The following is a 24601-nucleotide window of genomic DNA, read 5'->3' on the forward strand; positions in this document are numbered from 1 at the left end:
CTAGGAGTTATCTCTCGGGGGTTTTCCGTCACAGCGGGGACAGAGGATGGGAGCAGCAGCAGTCTAGGGAAGCCTTTGCCTCTGACATTTTGTCGTCGGCTCATCGCAATCATAATTTCCATCTTTATGAATTTTTAATGAGAGAAAGCGAGACCTTTCTCTGCAGCTGACAAACTTTGCACGCCTGTCACTGGCAATTTCAACTAAATTTTTAATAAGACGCCTGGCCTTGAATTCCACGCCCAATTGTCGCATAAGAGCTTATGCTGTATTTACTTGGGTAAATATTTATTTGATTGGGTTTTTCGCTGGAGCCGGATTTGTGTATTTGCCACACAGGAAACGGAAATTGTGCGAGGTCGATGGCGATGCCATTGAAGCGGAAATGTAAAGAAAACTCGCCCTTTGTTATGGAGTTTGTATCTGTCTGATGTATGATGAATTACAGAACCGCCTCCCCCACTCTTGAATTGGAATATGGAACTGAAGGAGCCACATGCAACTTGAACTGCAGTTGAAGCAACCACTCATTAAAATTAATTAGAATTCAGCTGCAGGGAGTCGTAATTGGAAAGCCAATCCGCATCGATAGGGGAACCCAATTCCACATCCTCCCTGACAGCTCTTTAAAGTTCGAAGCGAAGCCAGGAAAAGCGAATCGAAGCAGGGAAAATCGAGTCGAACCCAAGCGAAAAGGCAGCAACCGAATATCCCCAGCAACTTCCTGTACAAATGGGCCGGATGTGAAGAATAAATAAGACTAAATAGGAAAAATGAAGGAAGAAAATTATGAGCAAAGAAAAAAGTCAAAGTAAAAGAAGGAAAAACCCAAAGCAGGATTACATTTACGGAATTCGGTTCAGCGGAAAGGCCCCAATGAAAGCACATTTTATGGGTGCAGATTCTGTTTTTTTTTATACCCTTCAAGATTTGATATTTTATTACCGAAAGAATGAACCACATTCTGAGACTCAGAGATTTATTCAAAGAAAATTTCAATTTATTCTGCGGGTAGACCTTTAATTAGACAAATTTCTGTGTGTTCAGCGTGGTGTTGTGCCTGCCGCCATAAGAACTAATCAATGTTAATCCATTTCTAACGAGCCATCGTTAGGGCCCACACACATACTAGCACACTAGCACAGGAGGTCCTCCCACACTCTCGCCTCGCCTTCTGTTGAATGGCATCATCAAAATTCCTGCCGACTTCCCAGTCATCAAGCTGCATGCCAACTGGCTGTTGTCTGGCAGCCGACATTTAACGATAATGTGTGCCATATCGGGGCAGAAGATACCCATTCAATGGCCATATATGCCAGTACTTAAAATGCCGAGCCAAGCGAATGGATTTTGTATTATCATACCCATTTGCGGATCTAAAAAATAAGTATAAATGATGCGTTTGTTTTCATTACGAAATGCATGGTTGTATATGAGGCAATGTTTTGATTAAAAATAGCTTCAACGAAAATATACAGCATCCCTAAAGCAACTTTAAGGCCCTCGAGACTTTATGTTCGTAAAGGACTCTCGCAGTAGTCCCATATTCGTTTTACACTTCAATTGAAATACGAGTGCGCGTTTTTTCACATGGCGAACAAAAAATGTGTGGCAAATCGAGTGTGTGACCGGGAAGTTTATGCTTTTTTGAATGGAATGCAATTTGCGCGACAAAAAAAAAATGGGGAAAACAAGGCTATCTTCGATACGCCTGCAACATCAGTATCGGTGGCTTTTCCCTGGTCCCTTTTTCCGTTTCCCGTTTCCAGTTTTCTGCGCTATTTTCAGCTTTTCTTGCTTCCTTTATGGCATTTGCTCTCTCTTTTTTATCCCACCCGACAAAAGGCGTAAACTTTGGCAGACACAGTCCCTGATAAAATTCCCTGTCCCCACCAACATTTTGCTCACCTTTCTGTGCATTTGATTGGTGTGTGTGTGTGTGGTGGGGGGTAATAAAGTTCGAGGCAGTCCTCCGATGCGATATTTACAATTTTAATTCAATTTGTTGAAAATGTCTCTCCACTCGTACATTTAGACGGGGGTAGACGGGAGGGCAAGGAGGAGATGACCCCCAAAGAAACACTTGCTGCTATTTTTGCACATTAAACTAATCGATATTTTATGTGCCAGAGCCATGGATATGGAGGTTGAGGACATCCGAGCACTAGATGCAAGTACATTTTAGCCATTTTGTCGTCGTAGTCGATTCAATGACAGCTCGGCCGAAGGACAACCAAGGACTACAGGACGGAACATCCCATCCACAGCAGCATGTTGTTGTTTAATTGTCTGTAAAATTGTTAAATTGCTTAGCGTGTCGACAGGGGCAGGGCCAGGAGCGGGGCAGAGTCAGAGGCAGGGGCAGAGGCCAGGTCCTGGAGATGCTGCTGTCAGCGGCTTCGGGGTTAACATGCATGTGCAATTACCATACAATCCACAGAATCACTCGTTTTCCCCTACCCTTGGCCACTTTCATTCACTGCCAAATGATTCATTTATTCATCTCCCGCTTGCATTTTACGCAAATTGAAAATCGAACCTTGCCAAACCGCAAAAAGGAAACTGAAACTGTAACCGAAACCGACGTCGACATCGACATCGACATTGAGATAATAAAAACTGTTCCTCTAATGCTATAAATAGTTGTTTTCTGGCAAACCTTAAAACTAACTTTACCAAAAAAACGAGGCGGAATGCTGTGAGTCGCAGCTACGGCCGCGACTCTATATTTATACCCGATACTCAGTCAGTAGGCTGCCCTCCGCCAGAGGTCGCACACATTGCATGACGAAGAGTGTGTGAGAGAGAGACGCTAACAAAGCCACTGCAATTTCATTTGTTCCTTCTAGATATAAAAATGAGCCGATCTGATTCAGATTGTGCAGTCTGGTAGATATGCTCGTTCTCTTCGATTCTGAGGTATTTGGTTGCTCTAGCTCATACAGTCTCTAAGAAGTAGGCGTCAAACAAGACGGATAGATAGACATGACTCAATTATTGATGCTGTTCAAGAATATATATACTTTATAGGGTCGGAAACGCCTCCTTCTGGGTGTTACACACATCCACTGTTACCACAAATCTAATATACCCTATGCTCTTCGAGCACCGGGTATAAAAACAGCGAGAATGCGGGCCAGGGAATTGCTTACGTGATTGAAATTTTGAAAATTTCCCAACAAAGGACGGAGCAGATCGGACCGGTGTCAGGGTCTCAGGCATACGTTGGCCAGTTTTTGGCAATCAAAAGTTGTTTGCGCCTTTGTAGTTTTTAGTGTTTTGTGGCTTTTATATGGCCCCACAATCCACCTACCTACCAACCAATCCTCAAACGCAGTTGGCATAACAAACAAGGCCCCAACTAGAAGTTCTGCGTTATCCGTTCTGTTCTCCCTTCTGTTCTCTTCTATTCTTTCCACATGGCCAAAGTCCAACTTTTGACATTGACACTGTTACTGGCTCTGGCTCCGGCTCTGGCTCGTGGTTCGGGGTTCTGGGTGTCCGTGTATTCCGTACGGCTACGGGCCCGGCTTTGCGGCGTAATTGGGCGTGAAGGGTTAAATTGAATTGCGTGCTCACGGGAGCCAAACGGGCGTTAAGCAAACAAACAAACATGGCTCTGATTTCTCCTCGGCATCGCATTCATTGCGCGGGGAGGGGGAGGGTGGACAGTGCGTGACGTGACCGACATAAGAGTCCTTATATTTCCATTTTATGTAGCTTTTAGTTTCCGTTTCTGAGTCGAAATCTCTAAATTGTTTTCTCGTTTCAGATATCTATAGATAATGGTCCTGTAAAAATATTAAAACTATCTCCGTGTCTGTACGTGTGTGTGATCCTTTATGGATGCTTCAAAGCGATATTTGTTAATATGTATTTATTACGATTCTACTTTTGTGATGGTTTCTTAGGCTGAACATTTTTTTGTGTGTAACGATACTCCTACTCGAACTGTATACAAAAATCTGCGAGCGAAAGGAAGGAAACCCATGTAAGGCGAATATTCTAACTAAACAAAAAAAAACACTCTCAACTTTTGGGACAACCCTAATTAAGCCGTAAACTAGCCGTAAATTAGCATAACCACAAGGCACCAAACAACAAAAAACAAAACCGAAAAAAAATGAAATGATATTATAATATACAAAGATATATACTAGTAAATATAGGATGTACTTATGGGTTCGTCAACTTCTATACAGGGCTATCGACCAGCAAACAGCAATAGCAAATTGTTAGCTAAACTCTCAAACTGCACCAAAGACAAAAGTCAAACTCTATACAAAAATGTACAACAAAACCGAAAGCAGAAAACAGAAACCAGAAACCAAAAATATTTATATGTTCTATCATGAAAATACGATACGAGTACATAGGTTAAGCAGTACTGTATATCTCCAGAGGTTCGTTTAAGTTTCCATTGATCTATCGGTAATGTTATGAAGACAGACGGACAGGTCTCTGTACTTTACTAAAACTGAAAAATAGCTTTATAGTTCTTAAGCCATCACGCCGGAAGTCTCTCCCTGTCTCCCTGTATGTCTAAAATCATTGACTAATCAAGGGGAATCTGTTAATAACCATACATATATACTATATCTAGATATACATATATAATATATAGCAATATCAATGTGCACAGATGCAAATACTACGATATCCAACTGTTCAGCTGAATGTTCGTTTTTCTAAGCTTAAGTTTCTTTAGGGAGGCGTTAGATGATAGATGATAGATGGTTGTAGGATGTTTGTCTGTGGGCGGGTGTGGCATAGTTTATATTTAAGTTAATTACTGTACAAAAGGCTAAGAAGTGTTAAGTGCTAAAACTAACTGCAATCCCTCACCCCTTCTCTATCTATCTATCTCTCTCTCTCTCTTTGTGTCTTCATCTAAAGTAAATGTTAAATATTTATGTTAAAGAAAGAATAATATATGTAACAGAAATAAATAAACAAATATCTCATTGAACCCTGAAATATTGAAAGAAAGTTCTCTGTTTTCTTTTTATTATTTTCTTATTTTTTTGTATTTTCTTTATTCGTTTCTTGTGATGTGATTAATAAATATCATGTTGATGCATGTCTCGTTTTTTTTGTTAATGAAATTCTCAAATTACATTTGAGGGGTGTAGAAAGATTTGGTTTAATACGATTTGTGATTCGTCATTCCGACCACGATCGCACGTATTCGGAAGCTCATCAAATGTGCTAATCAAATTGCATGTTGTTTGTACCTTGGCTTTGGCAGCAGGGCCGCTCGCGCCTCGGCCTCCTCTTGGGCAATTTTCTCGCGTATCCAATAATTCGCGCCGCAAACCAGGAGCAGCAATGTGGGGATGAGTATGAGCAGCATCATGCCCAACGAAATGCTTGCCACACGTGCCGACTGCTCCTCTGGCCCTGGAAAAGGTGTGTTGGTTGGGAGTGGGGTTTGAGTGAGGTAATTCATAAATTAAACAAGCTTCCACTCCACCCACCAAAAAACTAGTAGCCTACTTTAGAGCTGCCTCTGCTCCTCCATTGTATTCTATTCCCTCCCCTATAGACTGTATTTCAGGACAGACAAACACTGCATGCTGGTACAAGCGGAGAGACACACCAACGGACAGACAACTTGTCCATCAATTTGCTCAAGATTGATTGACATTGGCGTAATGCACACAATACATTTACTGCTGCTCCTGCTCCTGCTCCCCACTGCTGCCTGGAGGTGGGAGGCGTAGGTGGAGTGCCTGGGCGGGGCACCGATGCCATGAAGAAACAGCAGAAAGAAAATAAAACCCAAGTGACAGTTGGCTGAAGATTAATGTGTTTGGCTTTGGCCTTATTGCTTCGTTATAAATTTCATGTAATTTTCGTTTGCATTGCCATTGCACTGAAAGACGTGTTCACTGGACAACAAAGCGAAAGATTTGCTTCGATTTGGATGGCAAAAAAACGAAGAGAATGATGGCAATTTTCAAACTGAAGAAACTCTCAGTTGACAGGGAATAGCAATGAATGCTATCTCCATGTTCTTAGAAAGCGTCCTTTGTTTTCCCTACGTGTCAGATTATTACAGAAAATTGACACACACTTGGCTGGGTCCGACAGATTTAATTAAACAGACGAACAGACAAAAGCGAAGCCCCGCAAGGTGTCAAACTTTCATGTAACAATTGGCATTATCCTCTCCTATCCCTGCAAGAGATGTGTAGTGTAAACATAATTGTAAATAGAATATATTTAACTATAAACAAGTTTTAGTTTTATTTATGTGTATAAATTGATGAACTTTACAATGGCATCGACGGCATTTAGCCTGGTCTGTTTGTTTTACCTGGGCGCAACACACAAATGAATTGCCTGGTTGCCATGCGCTTAATGTACAAAGGATTTGGCCGGATTTGGGTTGGGTGTGGGGGGAGGGATTTTGGGTTTTTGGGCTATTATCAGACACACGTTGTTATTTGCTTAAATGTATGGTCATGGCCGTGGGCAAACTGCAGGATTGTCAGCAACAATACAAGCAACAACAAATCCAAATACTGTGAATCATGCCGACAGGTGGGAACATTGCTGGGGGACACAGGGGTCAAAGTTGATAAAATGTACTTAAAATTATATTATTTTTTGGGCTCGAAAGATTTGAACTTTGCAGCTAATGGGACGAATCGAACACGATCGATCGAAATGCGAAATGAGTTTAGACCTCCGTGGACTTCTGCACCGATGGCGTCGGCGATGTGGCCAACGGCGGGGATGGCAGGCCACTGTCTTGCGTCAGCGGCTGGCCGCCCGGCAGTGTGGGCGCTGCCCTCAGAGGCGTGGCATTTGCAGTGACTGGCACAGCCGACGGCGGCCGGCTGTAGTACTGTGTGCTACTGGGTAGGACGGGCACGCCGCCGAATCGGTTCTGGGCCGTCGACTGTGGGGTGTAGTTGATGGAGCTGGCGGCGCTGGTGCGGCTGTCGAGGCCACTGAAGGTGGGGCTGTACTGCTGCTGGTGGAGGCGGTCGGCCTCCTCCGGCGACAGCGGCTGGTGGTAGCCGGCGGGGTGGATGGTGCCCGTGTGGACATCGGCCTCGTCAAAGTCATCATCGTCCTCGTGGTGATCGGGTCCATCGACGGGCGAGCCATCGCCGCCGTGCTGGTCCAGGTCGGTGCCAGAGGCGCGCAGCGAGCGGCGGCCGGTCTGCTTCGGCTTCTCACCTGTGTCGTGGTGGGGTTTATTAATGTAGGAAATGTCCGTGGCTAACTTTGTGCTAGTTCTATTATCACTACCTTCCGATGAGGTCACATCCTCGTCGTTCTCATCCAGATCCCATTTCTTAGCTGGAAAATCAATTTGCGGTTTGCCCGGTAATGGTTCGTTCGTGCGATATACTTTATCGTAGGACCTACTTTTCTTGAGCGTGCTCGCATCGGTATCGCTGTCGTCGTCATAATTGAGCGTACGCAAGTTGCGGGCGGAGCTGGCACGCGACCTGGGCAGCATCGGCATCTGCCACTGCGGGTCCTCCTTCAGCTGTTTCTGGCGGTAGCGGTACACGCCGCACACGATGCACAGCATCAGCGGGCAGATCACGAGGAAGATAATGCCAATTGCAATGAAAGCGACGCGACGCGTGTAATACACCTCACCTGTGCGAGAGCAACAAGGTCAAAGGTTGGTCAAAGACAAAGGCAAGTAAATTGAGGGTAAAGGGTTCAGGGTGGCTTTTTGGTAGAGCAAGGGCTGCCATCAGGGCTGTTTTGCATGTTCTGGTGCGTATGGAATATATTCTTAAATAATTTAATGATTATACTTATCGGATCCTAATATCATTCTAAGTGTATTCTGAGCTCTACTTTGCAATTTACCGTTTGCTCTGCCTGTCCTCCTATTGCTGTGCATGTTTATTCTTGAACACTGTCTGCCCATTGCTGTGTAGCTGTGAGCGAGAGAGTGCGTAGGGAGAGAGACGGCTCGCTCAGAGAGGATTAAAAGCGACAAGATGAAGCGAGCGCGAGCGGAGTGTGGGTTAGAAAAGGAAAGTGCGACATGGTAATTGCGTCGCAGACAATGATTGTCTCTGAGAGTAGTTGAGTTATTGAATGTTATCCCATGTTTTGGCAATGGAAACAGATCGAAAGTCTAATAGAAATACGGACATACATATATAATCTCTGATATTTAGGGTCTATATATCACACTATTCTCACTCTTAAAATGATCAACCATACGCACCAGAATGATCAAAATGATCTGATGGCAGGCACACTTGTTGCAGCGGCTCGGGTGGGGGAGATTCTGGGGAGTACTTACGTAGACACTCGGTGTAGCCGTATTCGGGCACATTCCACAGGCCGTTGGACAGGCACTCGCGCCGCTGGTCGCCCACCAGGATGAAGCCCTCGTTGCACTCGAAGGACACCTTGGCGCCGGGCATGAAATCAAAGCTGAGCTTGCGGCCGAAGCGAGGTGTCTGCAGCACACCACAGGATACCACCGGTCTATCGAAATCGAAATCGAAATTATTGATTAACTGATCCAAATAAGGACTTGTTCTCCTCCACTCACTTGGAATTCTCCGCCTGCATGTTCACTATGCTGTCGTAGTAGTTCTTCGTAAAGTGCGCCAAATCTCGATTCAGGGTCATGGCATAGTCGTATTGGCACTGATAGCACTCGCCGCACAGCTCCTCGGCTCGCTCCAGGTCGTAGGTGCGATTGGCAGGTAGGAAGTCGGCGGGATCCACCACGTAGTTGGGCTGGAAGGTGGCGTTGGCATAGTAGCTGGACATGCGTCCGAATTCGCGGGTGAACAGAGCGGCGCCCACACCGGGCACCTCTCGATCCGTGAGCATCCATTTGAGGCCGAAGTTCGTGTGGATGCTGCGCAGGTCGTTGAGATTGAGCGAGGCCACCTGTCCGTTGGGCAGCATGAAGTCGTCCAAGGGATTGAAGCTCCAATTGCCGAACAATCCAGCAGTTTTGTTCTGCAAGAAAGATCCATTAGGGGAATGTGCAAGGCCAGGGTTTTGTTCACTTTAAACTTACTATGAACTTCCATGGGAGGAAAACGCGACCCGTCATGAAGCCCTCGTTCTCGACCACCTCCACGCCAATGCCGGCATCGAACTGCACCACCACCTGCGACTGATTGAGCAGGTAGGTGGGCGTGTACACGGTGACGCCGTCAAAGTGCTGGAACTTCAAGCTCTCGCGATCAAAGTACACCTTGCGACCATCGGCCAGGACATCCAGGCGATAGCGCCAGCGGGCATGCAGTGGACGCAATCGGACCTCAATGGTTGTGGTGGTATTGCCCCTCATGGCCACCGCCGTCAGCTGTGTGGCCTGCACCGAGCCGTAGTAGTTGTCCGGCAGCTGCTGGAATCGGCCCTGCACCTCAAAGCGGTTGCTCTCGTCCGTGCTGCGGGACAGGACGAACTCCCCGAGACCGTTGAAGGTATAGGCACTGCCATCGAAGGTCACGAAGTGGGGATCGCCGAAAACGCCAGCAATGCCAGGGGCCTGATAGGCCACACAGTCCTGCGAGGGACGGCGCTCGAAGCGGTAGGTCTCGCAACCGACGGCCTGCTCCTCCTGCCAGAAGCAGCAGGAGTAGAAAGGACGCATGTCGTGGAACCACATGGAGAGCGATGGCACTTTGCTGGCCTCGTTCCAAGGCATCTTGCCCAGGTTGTGGACGCGGCGGGGACGGGAGCCCCACATCTGGTCGTAGGTGAGCATCAGGAAGCCATACCGATCATAGCAGCACTGTTGTTCCGCTCCTTGCGCTCTGCAGGAGATGAGAAGGAGAGAGAGAGATGAGTTATGGAGGAGGAGGAGATGAGAAGGCCTTCTACTTACACTGGTGTACCACTGACCACACAGTGGATGGCTCCGCGCTGGCGCAGGCAGCTGGGATTCGAGTCCTTGTCGCACTCGCGGTCCGGCCGGAAGCGGCCCTTGTCCAGCACGGCCTGGTCCAGGGTGCAGGGGCACAATGGCAGGTCCGCCGCAAAGTTCCTGCACGGGAAATGGGTTGTTTTCAATGTGAAATGTGAATTCATGAAATGAAAACCCGCGAAACAAAGCGAGGCTGAAGCCACGCGCTGCCTCTAATTAGACAGGCTTCCATTTCCAATTTGGCAGTCGGTAGCCCCATTAATTAGTGGCAATTCCAAATGCATTCTACACTCCTAGAGGGATATATATGTCTTACCTGAGGAATCGGTCGGCGCGTATCCAATTATCGCAGAGAGCTCGGGGCCAGCGCAGGCCGTGCTGGCGCTCCCACTGCGGACCCATGTACCAGGCCAGGGGAATGGGCCGGGACCAGAGGATGCTGTGGGGCAGAGACGGAAGGGTTCATTCATTGTAAAATTCTATTCAAAAAGTTCCATCCGTAGTTGTTGCATTAATCATACGCCACGTGGGCCGCCCACCCCACCTTTGACATTAGCCAAAGTGCAGCCGAAAATGGCATCGGGCAGCGGAAAATGGCATTTAATGAACAGCCCACGCTCTGTCTCACTGTCCCACTCTCTCGCTGTCGCTGCGCATCTACTCTCTGACATGGAACACAATATAACCATTAACATTTCAGGATTCATCCCACGCCTGACACATTTCCACGCCTTCGGCTGCCATGGAGATATTTTTCATTAAGTTTTCACAATTACTCGTCCATCATGGCGGGCCATCAAATGGAAATTAAATGTTGTAACAATGCAAACAATTTATTTGGCCCGAAACCCCTTTGGACCTTCGCCTAAACGACACCCAAAGGTGCCGTAAACCAAAAAAAAGAAATGGTTTTATATTACTCCCCCCCCCCTATCGGGGGCGAAACAGGCCTGCGCTTTTTGGCCATTTTCTTGATGGTCAATAAGGCCACAAAATATGAAGGTACAAGTTCCGGCTAAAATGGGGTATCTTCCTGCTGGATTCGGAGCATCTCTATCGAGCAGATACTTGTATCTTTTATGGGCCAGCGCAGCTATGAGATACTTCCAGTTTAAGTGCGAAATAATTGCAGGACGTGAAGGACGGGTAAAGGCTTAAGCCAAATGCAAACGAGGCAGGCATTACGATTGCGATTACCATTAAAAACACATTTCAAATATTGATTAGCTCCGAGGAGGAGAGGGAGAAGGAGGACGTCCTGCGATTACAGGCTGTCATAATAAGCAATCTTCGGACAAGATAGAGCAAATTGATTGGGATCCCAGTCCCATTAAGGGAATGAGAATGAGAATGGGAACGGAGGCCTCACTTGAGGATAAAGTGCACACTTGTCCCTCATAGAGATTGCCCTGGCAAATTGAATAAAAACAGACGGAGGACACGCAACGGAGAATCAATTAATACTGAGGACACACTTGATGGAGTGTCTCTGGAGAGGAGAACTCCTCCCCTCGCATTTACTTACGGACTGAGGGCTAGACCGGAGTACTGCTCGGGCTGTGTGAGATTGATTTGCAGGAAGCCGAACTGCATGTCGCGGTTCTTGTTGTTGCGATTGATGTAGTTCGAGGGCGTGATCACGTAGCTGCCGGTGTTCGTGTAGCTGGCCTCAATCACATCGATGTACTCCAGCTGGGGCTCGATCTTGGTCTCGCGGTAGCCCCACAGGGAGATCATCACGTTGGCATTGGCGTTGGAGGTCAAATTGAAGGCGTTCCAGGTGATGCGGATCTCGTTGGGGTTCTTCTTGTGCACATCGTCGGTGGCAAAGAAGATCTTCTCGGTGGCGGCGGCCGGCGTCTCCACGAAGTACTTGCCGCGCCACTTGAAGCGCTGCGTGCCCACCGATATCTGGAAGCGGATGTAGCCCTCGGCCTTGAGGTACGGCTGGACACAGATGACGCGATTGCGATCCACGTAGGTGCCCAGCACGGACTCCGTGTCGAAGTGGCAGGTTACACGGATGAGGGGGTCAAAGCAGGGTCCTGTGATGTTCACCACCTGCCCGCCCAGCATGTTGCCCGACTCGGGGGCAAATGTCAGAGGCAGCAAAGCGGCATCTACGGCACAAAGGATAGTCAATCAATCTCTCAAGCCCAAAGCGAAACTCAGGCAATCATACGCACCTATGTCCTTGTTGCAGGAGCCTATGAGAATCTGCTCGTCCACGCGGAAAATGTGACGACCAGGGAAGCCGTTGGCCCAGCCCCGATTGGCCAGGTCCCGTATCACCATGTTCTGGCTGTACGGCTTGTACTCGTAGGCCTGGGTGCCATTGCCAGCATTGAAACCGACCTGCAAAGCGGAAAGGAGGGGGCAAAAGTTCAAATGATGTCAGTGCGGGATATGCGGGAGGATATGTACGAGTCTGCATGCAGATATCCTTGCTCATTTAATTAACTGTTCACAAAGTTTGCAATTATGTTCGAGGGCTTAGAGAAAGTTGAAATTGTGCGTTTAATTACGGAACGAGTGGCTGCCGATGGCAAGGCAATGAATGCAGAATTTCTGTTGCACAGTTTCACAGTTTAAGCACAAAGGACATTGGAGGGTATAAATATTATAAGAGCTGTAGGAAGAGCTCTTCGGCAAATGAGATTAGAAATACCGATTTATTTATTAGCAAGGAGAGTGTGCAACAGAAGAGAAACCTTTATTTAAGCTTTAGATTGAATAAACTACAAGATACACAGGCTCCCCTTCTCTAATGCTCTCTCTTTGATTGCTCAACACATTAACAAAGCAAACATGACGGAGAGGAGAGCGAGGAGAAAGGTAAATTACGCACTCAGCCTCTCCTCCGTTTAATTGAAATTAATTCCGAAAGAAACAACAAAAAGAAGAACTTACATAAGCCGGAATGCCGCCCTCGCCCTTGGTGGTATCACCGCCAGCCTCTGTGTGGGACAGCCAGTTAAGAACGGCATAATTCCAGATGATATAGGTGTAGACCTCATCAGTGGCCAGGATCATTTGGAAGGTGTTTGTCTGTGGAAGGTGAAGCATACGTTAAAAACACTCTTCGGATATCGAAGACTAAGGGAGAGAGAGGACACTTACCGTAAAGAGAGAGTTATCAATGCCGCCGGCAAAGGACACGTTCTTCCAGGTGGAGATCACCACGTGCTTGGGCACAAAGGTGTCTGCTCCCACGACGCCCTGTCGGATGTCCCACATGGTGCGCTCGCGAACCTCCACACCGAAGCGGTCCGTGCGACCCATCAGATCACGTTCCACGCTGCAACAGGGAAGATGGAAGTCAGTAGGAGTTTCGGAAATACAGTAGGGAATCATGTGTGTGAATCAAAATCAAATCAGGCCGAGTGTAGGGCGAGGGGTACTTTCCGGACGGGTATATGCAAAGTGTGCCTTCTTTGCGGCGTCTACAGGAAGATAAATGGATTCGATGTTTGGCATATAAATCAGAAGGAGGCCCAGACACACACACACACACACGATAATGATTTGCTCTGCCTTATATTTTCATAAACATTTTATTTATTTTACGCTCTTGTGAGCACTTTCAAGTGTTTTTCGACTAGGGTGTGGGGCGAGGGGCGTGGGGAGTGGGGTGTGGGGTGTGGATGGGGCCTTTCAGCCGTATCGACGTCCGACACATTGGCGACGCCGAAGCCGACGCGGCAACGTGGCGTATGATTTATATGCTTTAATTATTCATTACGCAGCAGCATCACTTCTTTTCTTTTTGGCTGTGTTTTGTTCTGTTCATTTCCATCTGCGTCATAAATTGTTTTAAGCCAGTTTAGTAAAATTACACCCGAGCTCATGCAAAATGCTTAGGACAAAGCCATTTCAAACTCAGTCTCCCAGTCATTGGAGCAGACAAATAAATCTTAAGCCGATTTGCCAGGGATTTTTATTACACTGCTGCAGCCCGGGATGTGGGATGGATTTTATTTGCGGCTCCCGGGCCATGGGGCATGGGGCACGGGACACTACTTAAACGAGTTTTCATTGCCGGACAATTGCATGGGAATTGCTTTGCTCCGACCACCACACTGAGGTGGACAATTGCCGGGGATTGCCGGAGCAATCGCCTCTTGGGCGACCTAAGAGGCTTATCAAATGAAGCGTTCGGGGCTCAATACAAATATCGAATGTCCAACTGTCCGGCAATTCAAACGCAAATCGAACTATCAGTTGCACAGATGGACAGTTGGGGCTAAGAGCCAATCGGTTTCCTCATCGCACATAGAATTTGATCAAATTCCAAATTCCAAATGGTTCTAAATAATTGAAAGTGTTTTGATGGAATATTTAATTAAAATAAATTGAATAACATAAGATACTCTACGTTTCTGAGAAAGAGTTTAAAGATTAAAAGATGGTTGCAGTTTCGAATTTCCTTAAATGTATCCCAAAAATGTACACATTTCGCAATTTTACATTTGTCTGTTTTCCTGCGGTTCGAAGCAGCCTGTTTCTGACCCGTTCCTAACTTTATTTCGATGAAAGGTTTCATTAAACCCAAACTAATTCTCAGGACATGTATTTCGGGTATATTTCTGCAATCTAAAAAAACAATTGAGATTGAAAAACTCGTTATGTACCCAGCATTTCTGTGGATGTGTGTGTGGTTCTGCTGCAAACAAAGATGAATGTGCGGCCTTTTCTATTTGCATTTGGCCGGTAACATGTTATTGATTTTGCCCCAGTTCCAGCCCCGGCGTTTGTTGGATAGAAATGGAATCAAATAAGAGTTCACTCTCACACATTTGAGAATGCAAACAAATATGAAATGTAGAAAGATAGAGGAGAGAGGAGAGAGAGAGAGTGGCCGGCAGTAGAGGATTATTCAGCCTCCAGTTCAATTTGATCCCTGCTCCCACCGCCTCTAGCACTGCCACTTATTTATTAACACTTCAGCGGGCTGGCCAGCCAAATGCGAGTGTAAACAATTCCGTAATAAAAACTCATAATGCAGCCATTATGATATGTGTATGTATCAGATGTAAGCATTCCGTATATGCGAGAGTACGAGTTTGTGTGCTATTCAATATTTGAGTGCCCATAAATTATAAGTGGCAGCAGATGGCAATGGAAATAAATTACACAATTACGCTTTCCTTCCTCGGTGGTAAACACAACAAAAACACAAGCCGAAGCGAGGCCTGGCTTCGAGAACAGAAGCCTTAGATACCCTTTCTGCCATCTACTGAATGATCCCATCAGCAAATCTCTCCCACTCCCCCACATCCTTCGAAATAGATAGTATTCACCCGGCCATGCCCATATCGACTCGTATGTGCATCACGAACATAGCCGTACAATCGATTGACTCTTTCGCACTGCTCTCTGCTCTCCAAACATCTGATCAAATTCAGAAAGCCCTGCAGGGTATCTACATGGCCACAAAAAACAAAAACATGGAAATGTGTAAAAACCGCAAAAGACGAAGAGCCCCAAGGAAGAGATAACCAAACACACACACACACACGAAGAGGCCACAGATACTTGCATAGTTTATCATTTGTTTGCCCCGTTCCACAACCGCCATACCCGCCACTACCGCCACTCCTCGCCCCGCTCAACTTTAAATGTCTGCAATTGACATTCCAGCTAAAAAAAAGAAATAAAAAAGCAGAAAAAGAGGAAAATTGTCACTCAGCCTAGAAAATGCGCGCGCAGCAGCCAAAAACAGCCGCAGACTCGGCAACTTTTTCCGTGTAAGTAAGCCAAAAAGCCATACACACAGCCACAGACACGGACACACACACGCATGCATACTCAGCCTCACAGACACGGGCAAGCACAGACATAGAAAGAGTCGCAAAAAAAAGTAATAGAAAGTCAGAGAGGCTCATATATAACGAAAAGTCGGGCTGCTCCGTGTCTCAGTTTCGACCCACACTCTGCCACCTCTGCAGGGCCCCTTCAACACCCCCCTCTATCACTCCGCCAGGCCCCCCTTTATCCCAGGCAGTTCTTGAACTACGCCATTATGTACTTTATTGCATACATTCGGGCGCTGCCACAGTTTTGTCTGCATTTGTAGGTTAAAATGCCTTTTCGCAGTTATGCAGGGAAACAGTCGTCGCATTTCTAGCTCCTCCGCCGCATGCTTCCCATCCCATCCCATCCTCATCCCCAGCAACAACAAAAACAACAACCCTATCTACAGCCACGTTTACGTCTTGGTCTTGTGCCGTGTGGCCCAATTCCATCTCGGGGCTGGGGTCTAAATGAAAGTGAAACAATGGCCGTACTTAAAGAAAATGGCGAAAATTGCATGTAAGCTGCTGCAGGATGAGAGTCCCCGAGAATCCGAGAAGCCGAGAAAGCGTTCGCCGAGAAGTAAATGCAAACAGAGACTTGCAAATGGTCGAGCCAAGGACGCGGTAAAGGAGAAGGCGGAGGTAGAGGAGGAGGAGGAGACTGAGGAAATTCCTATTATGATTGGCAAAAGGGAATAATGAAGCGGCATTATTTTTGTGGCCTGGTTAGGGAGGAAGCCAAAAACCTTCGGCTGAGGAAAGTTTTTAGGGAACTCACAACGGGTAAATATTTGCATGGCCTAGACGCTCAATTAGCGAGATATTGAAAGCAGGTATCTGGCATCTAATTATCCCATAAAATCGAGAATAAGGACAGGGTATTCGGCTCTGCATCTTGTAAGGGCCTTCAGTTACTTGCAAACGTTTACTTTTGAAAACTTTTGAGTGCATGCACAAATGTAAAATTCGCCCCTTGGCTGTAAATATTCCTTTGGCCCATTGTTTGAATGCTTTTATTTGCCATTTAGCAGCCGAAAATGTTTTAATTGTGGCACGCCTGGCCGGCAATTACGATGCTTGTTTGCTGCTTTCCACACAACAATTAAAAGCTCAAACGTGTCCGGCAGCGTGCCGCAGATTCGCACCCAAGCAAATATACTTATCCAGCCACACACTGAAACACTTTGAAGCGTTTCAAAACAAAGAAAAACTTTCACAAACGACACCCCGGCGCGGCATTAAGTTTTTATATTCCCCTTGGTCTGAGCGGATCCTCCTCTTGGCTGATTTTTTATAAGTCTGTACATACGTCTGTATAAGGGTGTTTGGGTGTGTAATTAAACGTGAGCTCATAATGAATTTAATGCTTAAGCGACCAGCGTACGCGGCGTATGCGCAATGTCCGTGCACTTTCAGCTAATCCACCGCTGAGCGCTAAGTGCGAGCGTATAATCAAATTGATGTCAAATGAAAGCGTAAGCGGACATAGCGGAGCGGGTCGAAGCATAAGATACCCTTTCGGATGCACCGTTATATCTAATATCTGCTATTTTTCAATCGGAAATCAACAACAGGAGGAGGAAACAGCAACAGCGCTGTTAACACCGCAGGTTACACCGATCGATAACAGCATGTTAACATGTTACCATGCGAAAACCTGCTGTTGCTCTGAGCAATGCATTGCAATGGAGATCATAATTGAATCATCGGAATATTCCCTGCAAGAGGGTATTACAATTACGGTCAAACATATGAGAGAAGTGCTAAGTGAAGGTGGCTCTCTGTCAGAGAGTGAAGAGAGAGTGTAAAGCGAGGAGACGGTGGGAGGCTGGGATGTATGGGCAAGGGTGTAATCTGCAGCAATTTTACATTGCTCGCATTTCGCATTTGCCTGGCTCTCCCTCCCCTGCAACTCCAGCCTCTGCTGCTTTATCTCCTCGTCCATGCAAAGTTATTTAAATTAAATTCCAGTCACAGCTTCAGTCTTTGGCACCCCTGCTAAACCCCCGCCCACACGTACACATCAAAGTTTGGCTGAGCATTTCGCTTGGTTTTCCTTCGTTTTTTCAAACCCAACGCACCCCACCCGCACTCCCTCCCCGTCAAAGACAATTAAATGTCAGAGAATGACCGTGACTCGTGTTCGGCTTTTTTGCTCCTGCCAGCAGTCCTGCCAGCAGTCCTAGCTGCGCCAATGAGAGAGCTATGCGGGACAAGTTTGACATATTGTCGGAGTCGGTTGAAAACTATAAAAATGCATTGGATTGCACTCGCAGTACACGCTGTCGTTGTTCCCTCTTTTTTGTTTGTGTGCCTCCCCGTGTTGTCAGGCACTTCGGAGGATGTTAATTGCTCTGCCGTGGCAATTTGTCAGGCGACGTTGCAAAGTGTTGACAACAGTTCGCTCAAAGGGGTGCAGGAAAAAGGAAAGACACACAGTTGAACGGATGGCAAAAGTCTCACCTAGAATCAACGAGATGTGTAACCCAGAAACCCCTGAAGACAGTCAGATAATATCTATACATCCTGGATTATTTTTCCCACATTTCCATCAAAAGTAAGTTTCCCCCTAAGGCCATGGATTATTCATACTCTTGACAGTCTTTCGAATAGTTTAAGCCACGTTCATCATATTTTGTAGTGCCACAAAAAGTTGCCTACTTTTTGGGGTCAACTCTGGTTGGAAACCCCGTCCATTTCGCTGTCGCGTGTGCTAGGACGAGTATCGGTGCTCTCTCCTATCAGCACATGCATGCGTCGCTCAACAACTGACTTGTCACTCTCTGTCACTCCGCCGTAATTTATGCTCTCTTCTCTGTTTCGTTTTTTATGTCTTCCTGTGGGGGGTAGGGGCATGTCCTTTCCTTTGAGAGGATATTAAATTTAAGCCGGCTGAAACAATGTAGAAACCATAATTTATGCTCCAAATACCACGATCTACTTTTGGAAAAGAAACCACATAGAAACCACAATTTAAGAGGAAATTTTGCGGCTAATTAATGCATTTTTGAGCGGTTCCCCACTCGCTGCTTCTTTTACGAGGGGATTAAAGAATTCTGAAAAGGTTTTTCTGCTGCTGTAAACTCATATAAATAGCCCACAAATAACGTTCAGCTCCCGCTGGCATTCATTTGCATAATTAGCCACCGAAAGACCGGCGCAGGAAAAGAAAACCAAGTCATGTTTGTATAAATTTATGCATTGTCCCCGCAAAAGTTCGGGGAGCCAGACCAATGGAATTTAATTATGGCTAAAATTAGTGGCTACATCCTCCTTGTTGGATACCCATAATGAGATACATGCTGGTCGCCAAATAGTTGGGGTATATGCGGGCCTGGATCGGATACACCACAGCAGGAATGCAACCGCAAACGAGAATATTATGGAGGAGGAAGTCCACACACAGATATCGAACGGAACAGAGAACAGAGCCAAGCAGGTATCCCCCATGGAAATAATAGATAAATGCTGCAGCAATAAATGACAGTAACTAGTACAATAACAATCACAAACAATGAATGGATCGGAGGGCACTTGGGCAAGTCGACGCATGTGATACACTACGAAAGTTTGATGGCAGCACATTTGTTGCGCTCTCTTCAGATCAGAGCAGAGGCAAAGGGCTGCCCCTCGAAAGAGTATCCCCACACACACACACGCACACACACAATGGGGCCAGCGGAAATGGAGAGCGAGGCGAAACAAACGCGCAGCATACAATACGTACATGAATGCACATGTGCCTCTGTGTGTGTGTGGGTGTGTGTCTGCATGCTCTTTGTGGCGATGGATGCACGTAAAAGGAATAAAACGAAACACACACATAACGAATGCGCGTATAAATACTTTCTCTCAGCGCGTGCTCTGGGTTGATTTTGAATATGCAAATGCCACTCGCAACAACATGGCAACGTGGTGGCAAATATAAATATGTTTAGCGAATAAATACGAATGCAAACGAGCATCCGAAGCCGGAAGATGCAACTGCCTTACCGGAAATAGACGCCGGGCGTGCGCTGGTCAATATCCGAGGGATAGATGCGGCCCACACGGCACTTGCTGAAGAAGATGCCGATGAAGGAGGGATCCCGCTTGGTGGGCCAGTCCTTAATGGGGAACACCAGGGGATACGTAAGGTACTCTGGGGGATCGGAGAACTCCAAATAACCATTTAGGGAGAGCTGAAAGGATTAAAAGCGGGCTTGAATAAGAGTTTCAATCGAGTTTAGGGACTGTCTTACCCTGGTATAATTGAACCTGAAGCCGTAGAAAGGCAGCTGGAAGTTCAGATTCTTGTGGAGCTGTGTCATCGAGGCATGGATATCGAACTGATAGTCGGCGCGGCCGCCATACATATCCTTGTCGAAGTACCAGTACATGAAGGTGTTTCGCAGCTCCGCGAGACGAGCCGTGGTGATCGTATAGCCTCCGGCTGCCGTTGAGGCCGTACTCGGTGGGGCAACGTTATTGTTGGGATCTGGAAGAGAAAATACATCAGATATAGAAGGATTTCCAACACAAAATATCTCCAATTTCGTAGAGCAACCCCTCGCCGCCTCTCATTACAATTTCACACATAATCCCAGGAGATTACTTTTTCAATTCCCCAGTATTACTCGTATCTACTCGACTACTTTGCTGGAGGTGCATTCCATAAACTGTAAGGAAAACTTTGCCATCTTCGCTTTGCTTTTCCTTTTTGATACTCCTTCCTGCTGCTTCCGTCGGCTGCTGCATCTTGGCCCTCTCCGTGCCCTGCCGTGCCGTGCCGTACCATGCCGTGCACTGGGCCATTAAAGGTCACAGTTAATATTCATTTCTGCTTCTCTTCTGAGGCTCCTCCTTTTCTCTAATTTCTTTTTGCCACTTGCCCCCCTGCAGCCTGCAGCCTTCCGCCTGCCGCTAGCCGCTGGCCTTTTAAAGCAATTTAAGCTGATTAAGTGCAAAGCTGCCGGTCCCAATGGACACGGTAGCAGGGAGGACCCAAACCAGTGCCAGGACCAGCAGCAGGCTTAAAGCTATTGCTCTTGACGCTAACCAGAAGACTGGCAAATTGCAAGCGAAGTTTCGGCCAAGGGGAGACCAGACCGAGCAGAGTCCTGGCAAAGATTTTCAAAATATTTCTGGCATCTCGAAGGAAAGCTGGGGTTTTCCCGGTTAACCGTTGAGGGGAGTGCCAACGGCTACAGAGGACTCTTAAATTTGTGTCGCTTTAAGGTCAGTTTCAAGCTATGTAAACATGTCCATCAATTAATTATTAATTTTCACTCTCCTCTCTTTTGAATATTAATTGAATATTCCATATTGAAGCTTTACGCTTTAATTAGAGGTACTTTGGCAGAAGGTTTTGCAAGGGAAACAAGGACACATTGTGGAAAAACCTTCATCCTCAGCATCATCGTACTCCCATTATCATATCGATGGCATATTTATTCCTTCATTTCGATTCGTTGTAATGCGAATCTTTCAACCTTTTTAAAGCAGATTTACACTTCATTTATAATTATATTCATACTCTCCAATTAATCTCTCTGCGACCATCCCTGCTCTCCAGCTGTCCATTACCGAATGCCGAGTGAATTATTGGCTATTAAATGGCACATATTTTGATGGTAATTACACGGCTAACGGACAGTCGCTGAGGATCATGGAAACCCAGAGATAGAAGACAGAAGAGCGGATTTATCTAGAATCTTCCTTTTTTGCCCTTGAATCTGTGGAACATCTGTCGCACAATGGCAGCAGCGTTCTTTTTAATCTATTTATGAATCAATGCCTGCAGCCGGGAGATAGATCATAAAGTACGCTAATCCTTTAAGGGTCCGCGGATTAAGAGCAGACGCTGCCTCCATTTTGGGATGCGTGAAAATTGGTGCGCGGAAAACACGTAAAATTCGCGTGTGCGGGTTGCGCTTCCACGGAAATTGGGTGCCATATATCTTTTTTATGGATTTGGCTTAGGTAGATTCCTGGAACTCTCCGAATAGCGAGTCAAGTAGGGAAGGATTTTGTAGAGCGACGGCAACCGCATCGTAATGGTGGGTCCCTCTACCTGGTTTTGGCAGCTGTCGGCCAACCAGGTAGGAGCTTGCAGCCGCTTCTTTTTGCCATATAAGCCCCGGCACTGGTGTGTCCTGGCACAGTCTGCTACCAAACCTCAACATGAGCATCAGCACTTTCAACTTCCAGTTCTACAACTACAAAATGCCTGCGGCTATGGGCTGCAGCACGTCGCGCTCTTCATCGTCGTTCATCAGCGAGCTGGAAATGGACATTGATGAGGAGATGTCCTCGCCGGCCGTCACCTCCACGCCCAAGCCGCGCTTCACCACGGAACTGGCCCTCCAGCTGCAGCGCGAGTCCCCGCAAACTCCGGCAAAGACCACACTCCCTGGCCTCAGGCCTCAACTTCACACGCCCCAGAAGCGCTGGTCCATGGAGCTGCGCGAGAAGGTCCTGGAAATGTCCAAGCGCAACAACGGCTCCGATGGGGAGGAGCAACAACCACAGACCACAGAGCAGGAACAGCCACAGCAACAGCAACAAAAACAGCTGCAGCAGGAACAGGAAAAGTCAGAGCAGCACAACGGGGACCCTAATGTGGCCCCGACTGTCACTGACAAAATTAACTTCTTCAACAAGCTGACCAACACCTTCGAGTCCACACGGAGCGGAGCCACCGGCACTGCCAACAGCAGCAAATGCCATAACAACAATCGCTTCATTTCCCTGCTGCGCTCCACTCGGCCACAGGGCATTGCCACCACAAGCTCCTCCAACAACAGCAGCCTCAGTGGCACCTCCGTCCTCAGCCAAGTGCCGCCCCCGAAGCCCAAGCGCTTGATGGCCACCGCCCAGCCCGGCTCCACATTCGCCATGCCCTCGTCGATGGGCATGGGCGGCAGCCAGCGCAAGAGCTCGCTGCGGCGGAAGCCCTCCATGGACAAGTCGAGGGCCACGATTTCGCGCCAGAACTCGAGCGCCTCGGTGCGGCCCCAGCACCATGCCATCATGGAGGATCTCAGCCTAGTGGTGCCCGTCCGACTGCGCATCGCCGAGTACGAGCAACGCATCTCCATGAGTGCCTAGAAGAGCTCTATGTGGACCTATGTGGGAGGAGGAGTGGCCTGTGCAAAATGATGGTTCCCAAGGATAACCCTAGTTGTAATCTATCCAAATAGTTCTGTAGCTCTAAGTTAGATATAACTTTTAAAGAACAATACATATATACACAAAAAAACCTAAAGAAATCCCTTTTCCTGTTGAGCGATATTGATAAACAGTCGATAGGTGCAAGATGCTTCTTTTAAGAGGAACGGAATACTCTCGAAGATTTTAACATTCTTTCCTCTAAGGCATAGTCCCATTGTCCTCCAGCATATCAGCCTTTGCCTGAGGAAATATTTTCCCACACGCAAATCCCCACCACGTAATCACAGCCGAACAAAGAAAGAACTCTGACTAACAGTGAAGGCATTCCGTTCCATTCCACTACCACTACCAATACCAATACCAATAACCATTCCGTCCATCCTGAGAGCGAGTGATAAATAAAGTTCCATTGTAATATGCGACCCGATTGCGATTCCACACACCTGTACAGGGCTATAAACTGATTCATGCTTGGGCAATAGAATGTATCCTCCTCAGCTCTCCCTCTGCTCTCTCTGCATATATGTACATATATACTATCTCCACCCTACACCCACCACGCACTTGTTTTGTTTGCAGAGCCAAAAGGTGGAAGCAGAAAACAAGAAAATCGTTGGCTTTTAATGCCTCAACTCGGGGCATTATCTTATCGCAGGGAAAAGAGAGAGACACAGAAACAGAAAGAGAGGGAGGGAGAGCGGGAGAGCGGTAGAGCTTACAGCACCTGCCCGAACAAGTTATCGACGAGCAAATATTGGTAACTAAACCAAACTGAGGCGCTGATAAGATAGCCGCCAACAGATGAGTAATGGAATCAGGGACAACTCACCCCAATTGTAGCCACTGGAGTCCACATCGTACAGCTCTCCTAAATAGTCGGATGGCATAACCAACGCCCCGGACATGGGCTGGGGCTTCAGGCCGGCCACGGTCAATATATCGTCGGTGCCCCGGCTGGACAGCACTGGTATCATCCGCTGTCCAACCTGACCAGCTCCCAGGGGAGCCTTTGTGGTGGCAACGGTTGCAGGTGGTTTCGGTTTGGGGTTCGGCTTCGCTGCTGGTGGCTCCACCTTTTTGGGCTGCTCTTTTAGGATTTCCACGAATTCTGCATCCTTTTGAGGCACCTTTTTCGCGGCTGCTGCAGGCACCGACACGGGCACTGCATTCAGTACCTCATCCTCCAGCTCCGTGGAGATGTTCTCGTTGGCCAGGACATAGGCCATGAAGCCACAGGCCAGCGCACAAACCACAAACAGTTTGAAGCGCATTTTCACTTAGTTTTTCGTTCGATTATTCGTTCGTTTGTTTTTGTTTTTCTCGGCACTGGAAAATAGGGATACAAACACAAAATATTAGCACTTTAACGATGGGTTTTCTTGCAGTTTTTCACTGATTTTTAAGAATTTTCACTTGATGACATCATCAGTATCAGTCAGAGCCTTATCAGCTCTCTTATCACTTTGCAGCACTTGTCGTTATTCAATTACCAGGCAGAAAAACACGTTCGATCCGGGTCCACGCTCAGCTAAGACTGAACCGATCGGGGCGTTGCCAAAACTGGCTCACCTGTCGCTCGATTGTGAAACCCGGGTATCTCTCTCTTTGGGAGTCATATCATATCTTATCAGGGAAACTTACGCACTGATAACACGCATTCCTTCTTCTCTTTTGGCCTGAACTTTGGTTTTGGTTAGGGCTTTAGCACACACATACCTATGCATCTTATATATCTTATCCTCTCTGACTCTCTGGGGATTGTGCAAGTTTTTGAATT

At 47.0% G+C, this 24601-nt stretch overlaps 3 protein-coding genes across 8 annotated transcripts in view; 2 read left to right on the forward strand and 1 right to left on the reverse strand.

Moving 5' to 3' along the window:
* Gycbeta100B (guanylate cyclase soluble subunit beta-1-like) overlaps positions 1-4985 on the forward strand; it is a 44938-nt gene extending 39953 nt beyond the window's left edge. For all 4 annotated transcript variants that reach the window (XM_015183036.2, XM_001357534.5, XM_015183037.2 and 1 more), the window contains exon 18: positions 3773-4985. The gene's annotated coding sequence lies outside the window, so the exon portion shown is untranslated. The remainder of the gene's footprint in view (positions 1-3772) is intronic.
* Positions 4986-5113: 128 nt separating this feature from the next.
* mesh (sushi domain containing 2 mesh) lies at positions 5114-24410 on the reverse strand. Of its 3 annotated transcripts, XM_001357532.5 has the most exons (16): positions 24315-24410; positions 23654-24150; positions 19914-20149; positions 19666-19853; positions 12998-13175; positions 12788-12925; positions 12064-12232; positions 11403-11997; positions 10194-10316; positions 9839-9997; positions 9023-9767; positions 8543-8961; positions 8288-8475; positions 7384-7623; positions 7264-7314; positions 6302-7191 (listed from the first exon to the last, which is right to left on the reverse strand). In XM_001357532.5, exons 2-16 carry the CDS (start codon positions 24093-24095, stop codon positions 6686-6688), a joined length of 4377 nt encoding a protein of 1458 aa, XP_001357569.2. In that variant the 5' UTR covers positions 24096-24150; positions 24315-24410; the 3' UTR covers positions 6302-6685. The 3 variants fall into 3 exon arrangements, with proteins under 3 accessions (XP_003736199.2, XP_001357569.2, XP_003736198.2); XM_003736150.3 differs by having other exon boundaries at positions 7264-7623; XM_003736151.3 differs by lacking the exons at positions 6302-7191; positions 7264-7314; positions 7384-7623 and adding an exon at positions 5114-5400.
* bnk (bottleneck) lies at positions 21699-22902 on the forward strand. Its single transcript, XM_001357533.5, has one exon. It carries the CDS (start codon positions 21835-21837, stop codon positions 22759-22761), a length of 927 nt encoding a protein of 308 aa, XP_001357570.3. The 5' UTR covers positions 21699-21834; the 3' UTR covers positions 22762-22902.
* Positions 24411-24601: the final 191 nt, after the last annotated feature.

This window comes from Drosophila pseudoobscura, chromosome 2, assembly GCF_009870125.1.
Source record: "Drosophila pseudoobscura strain MV-25-SWS-2005 chromosome 2, UCI_Dpse_MV25, whole genome shotgun sequence".
In the NCBI taxonomy this organism is placed as follows: Eukaryota; Metazoa; Arthropoda; class Insecta; order Diptera; family Drosophilidae; genus Drosophila; species Drosophila pseudoobscura.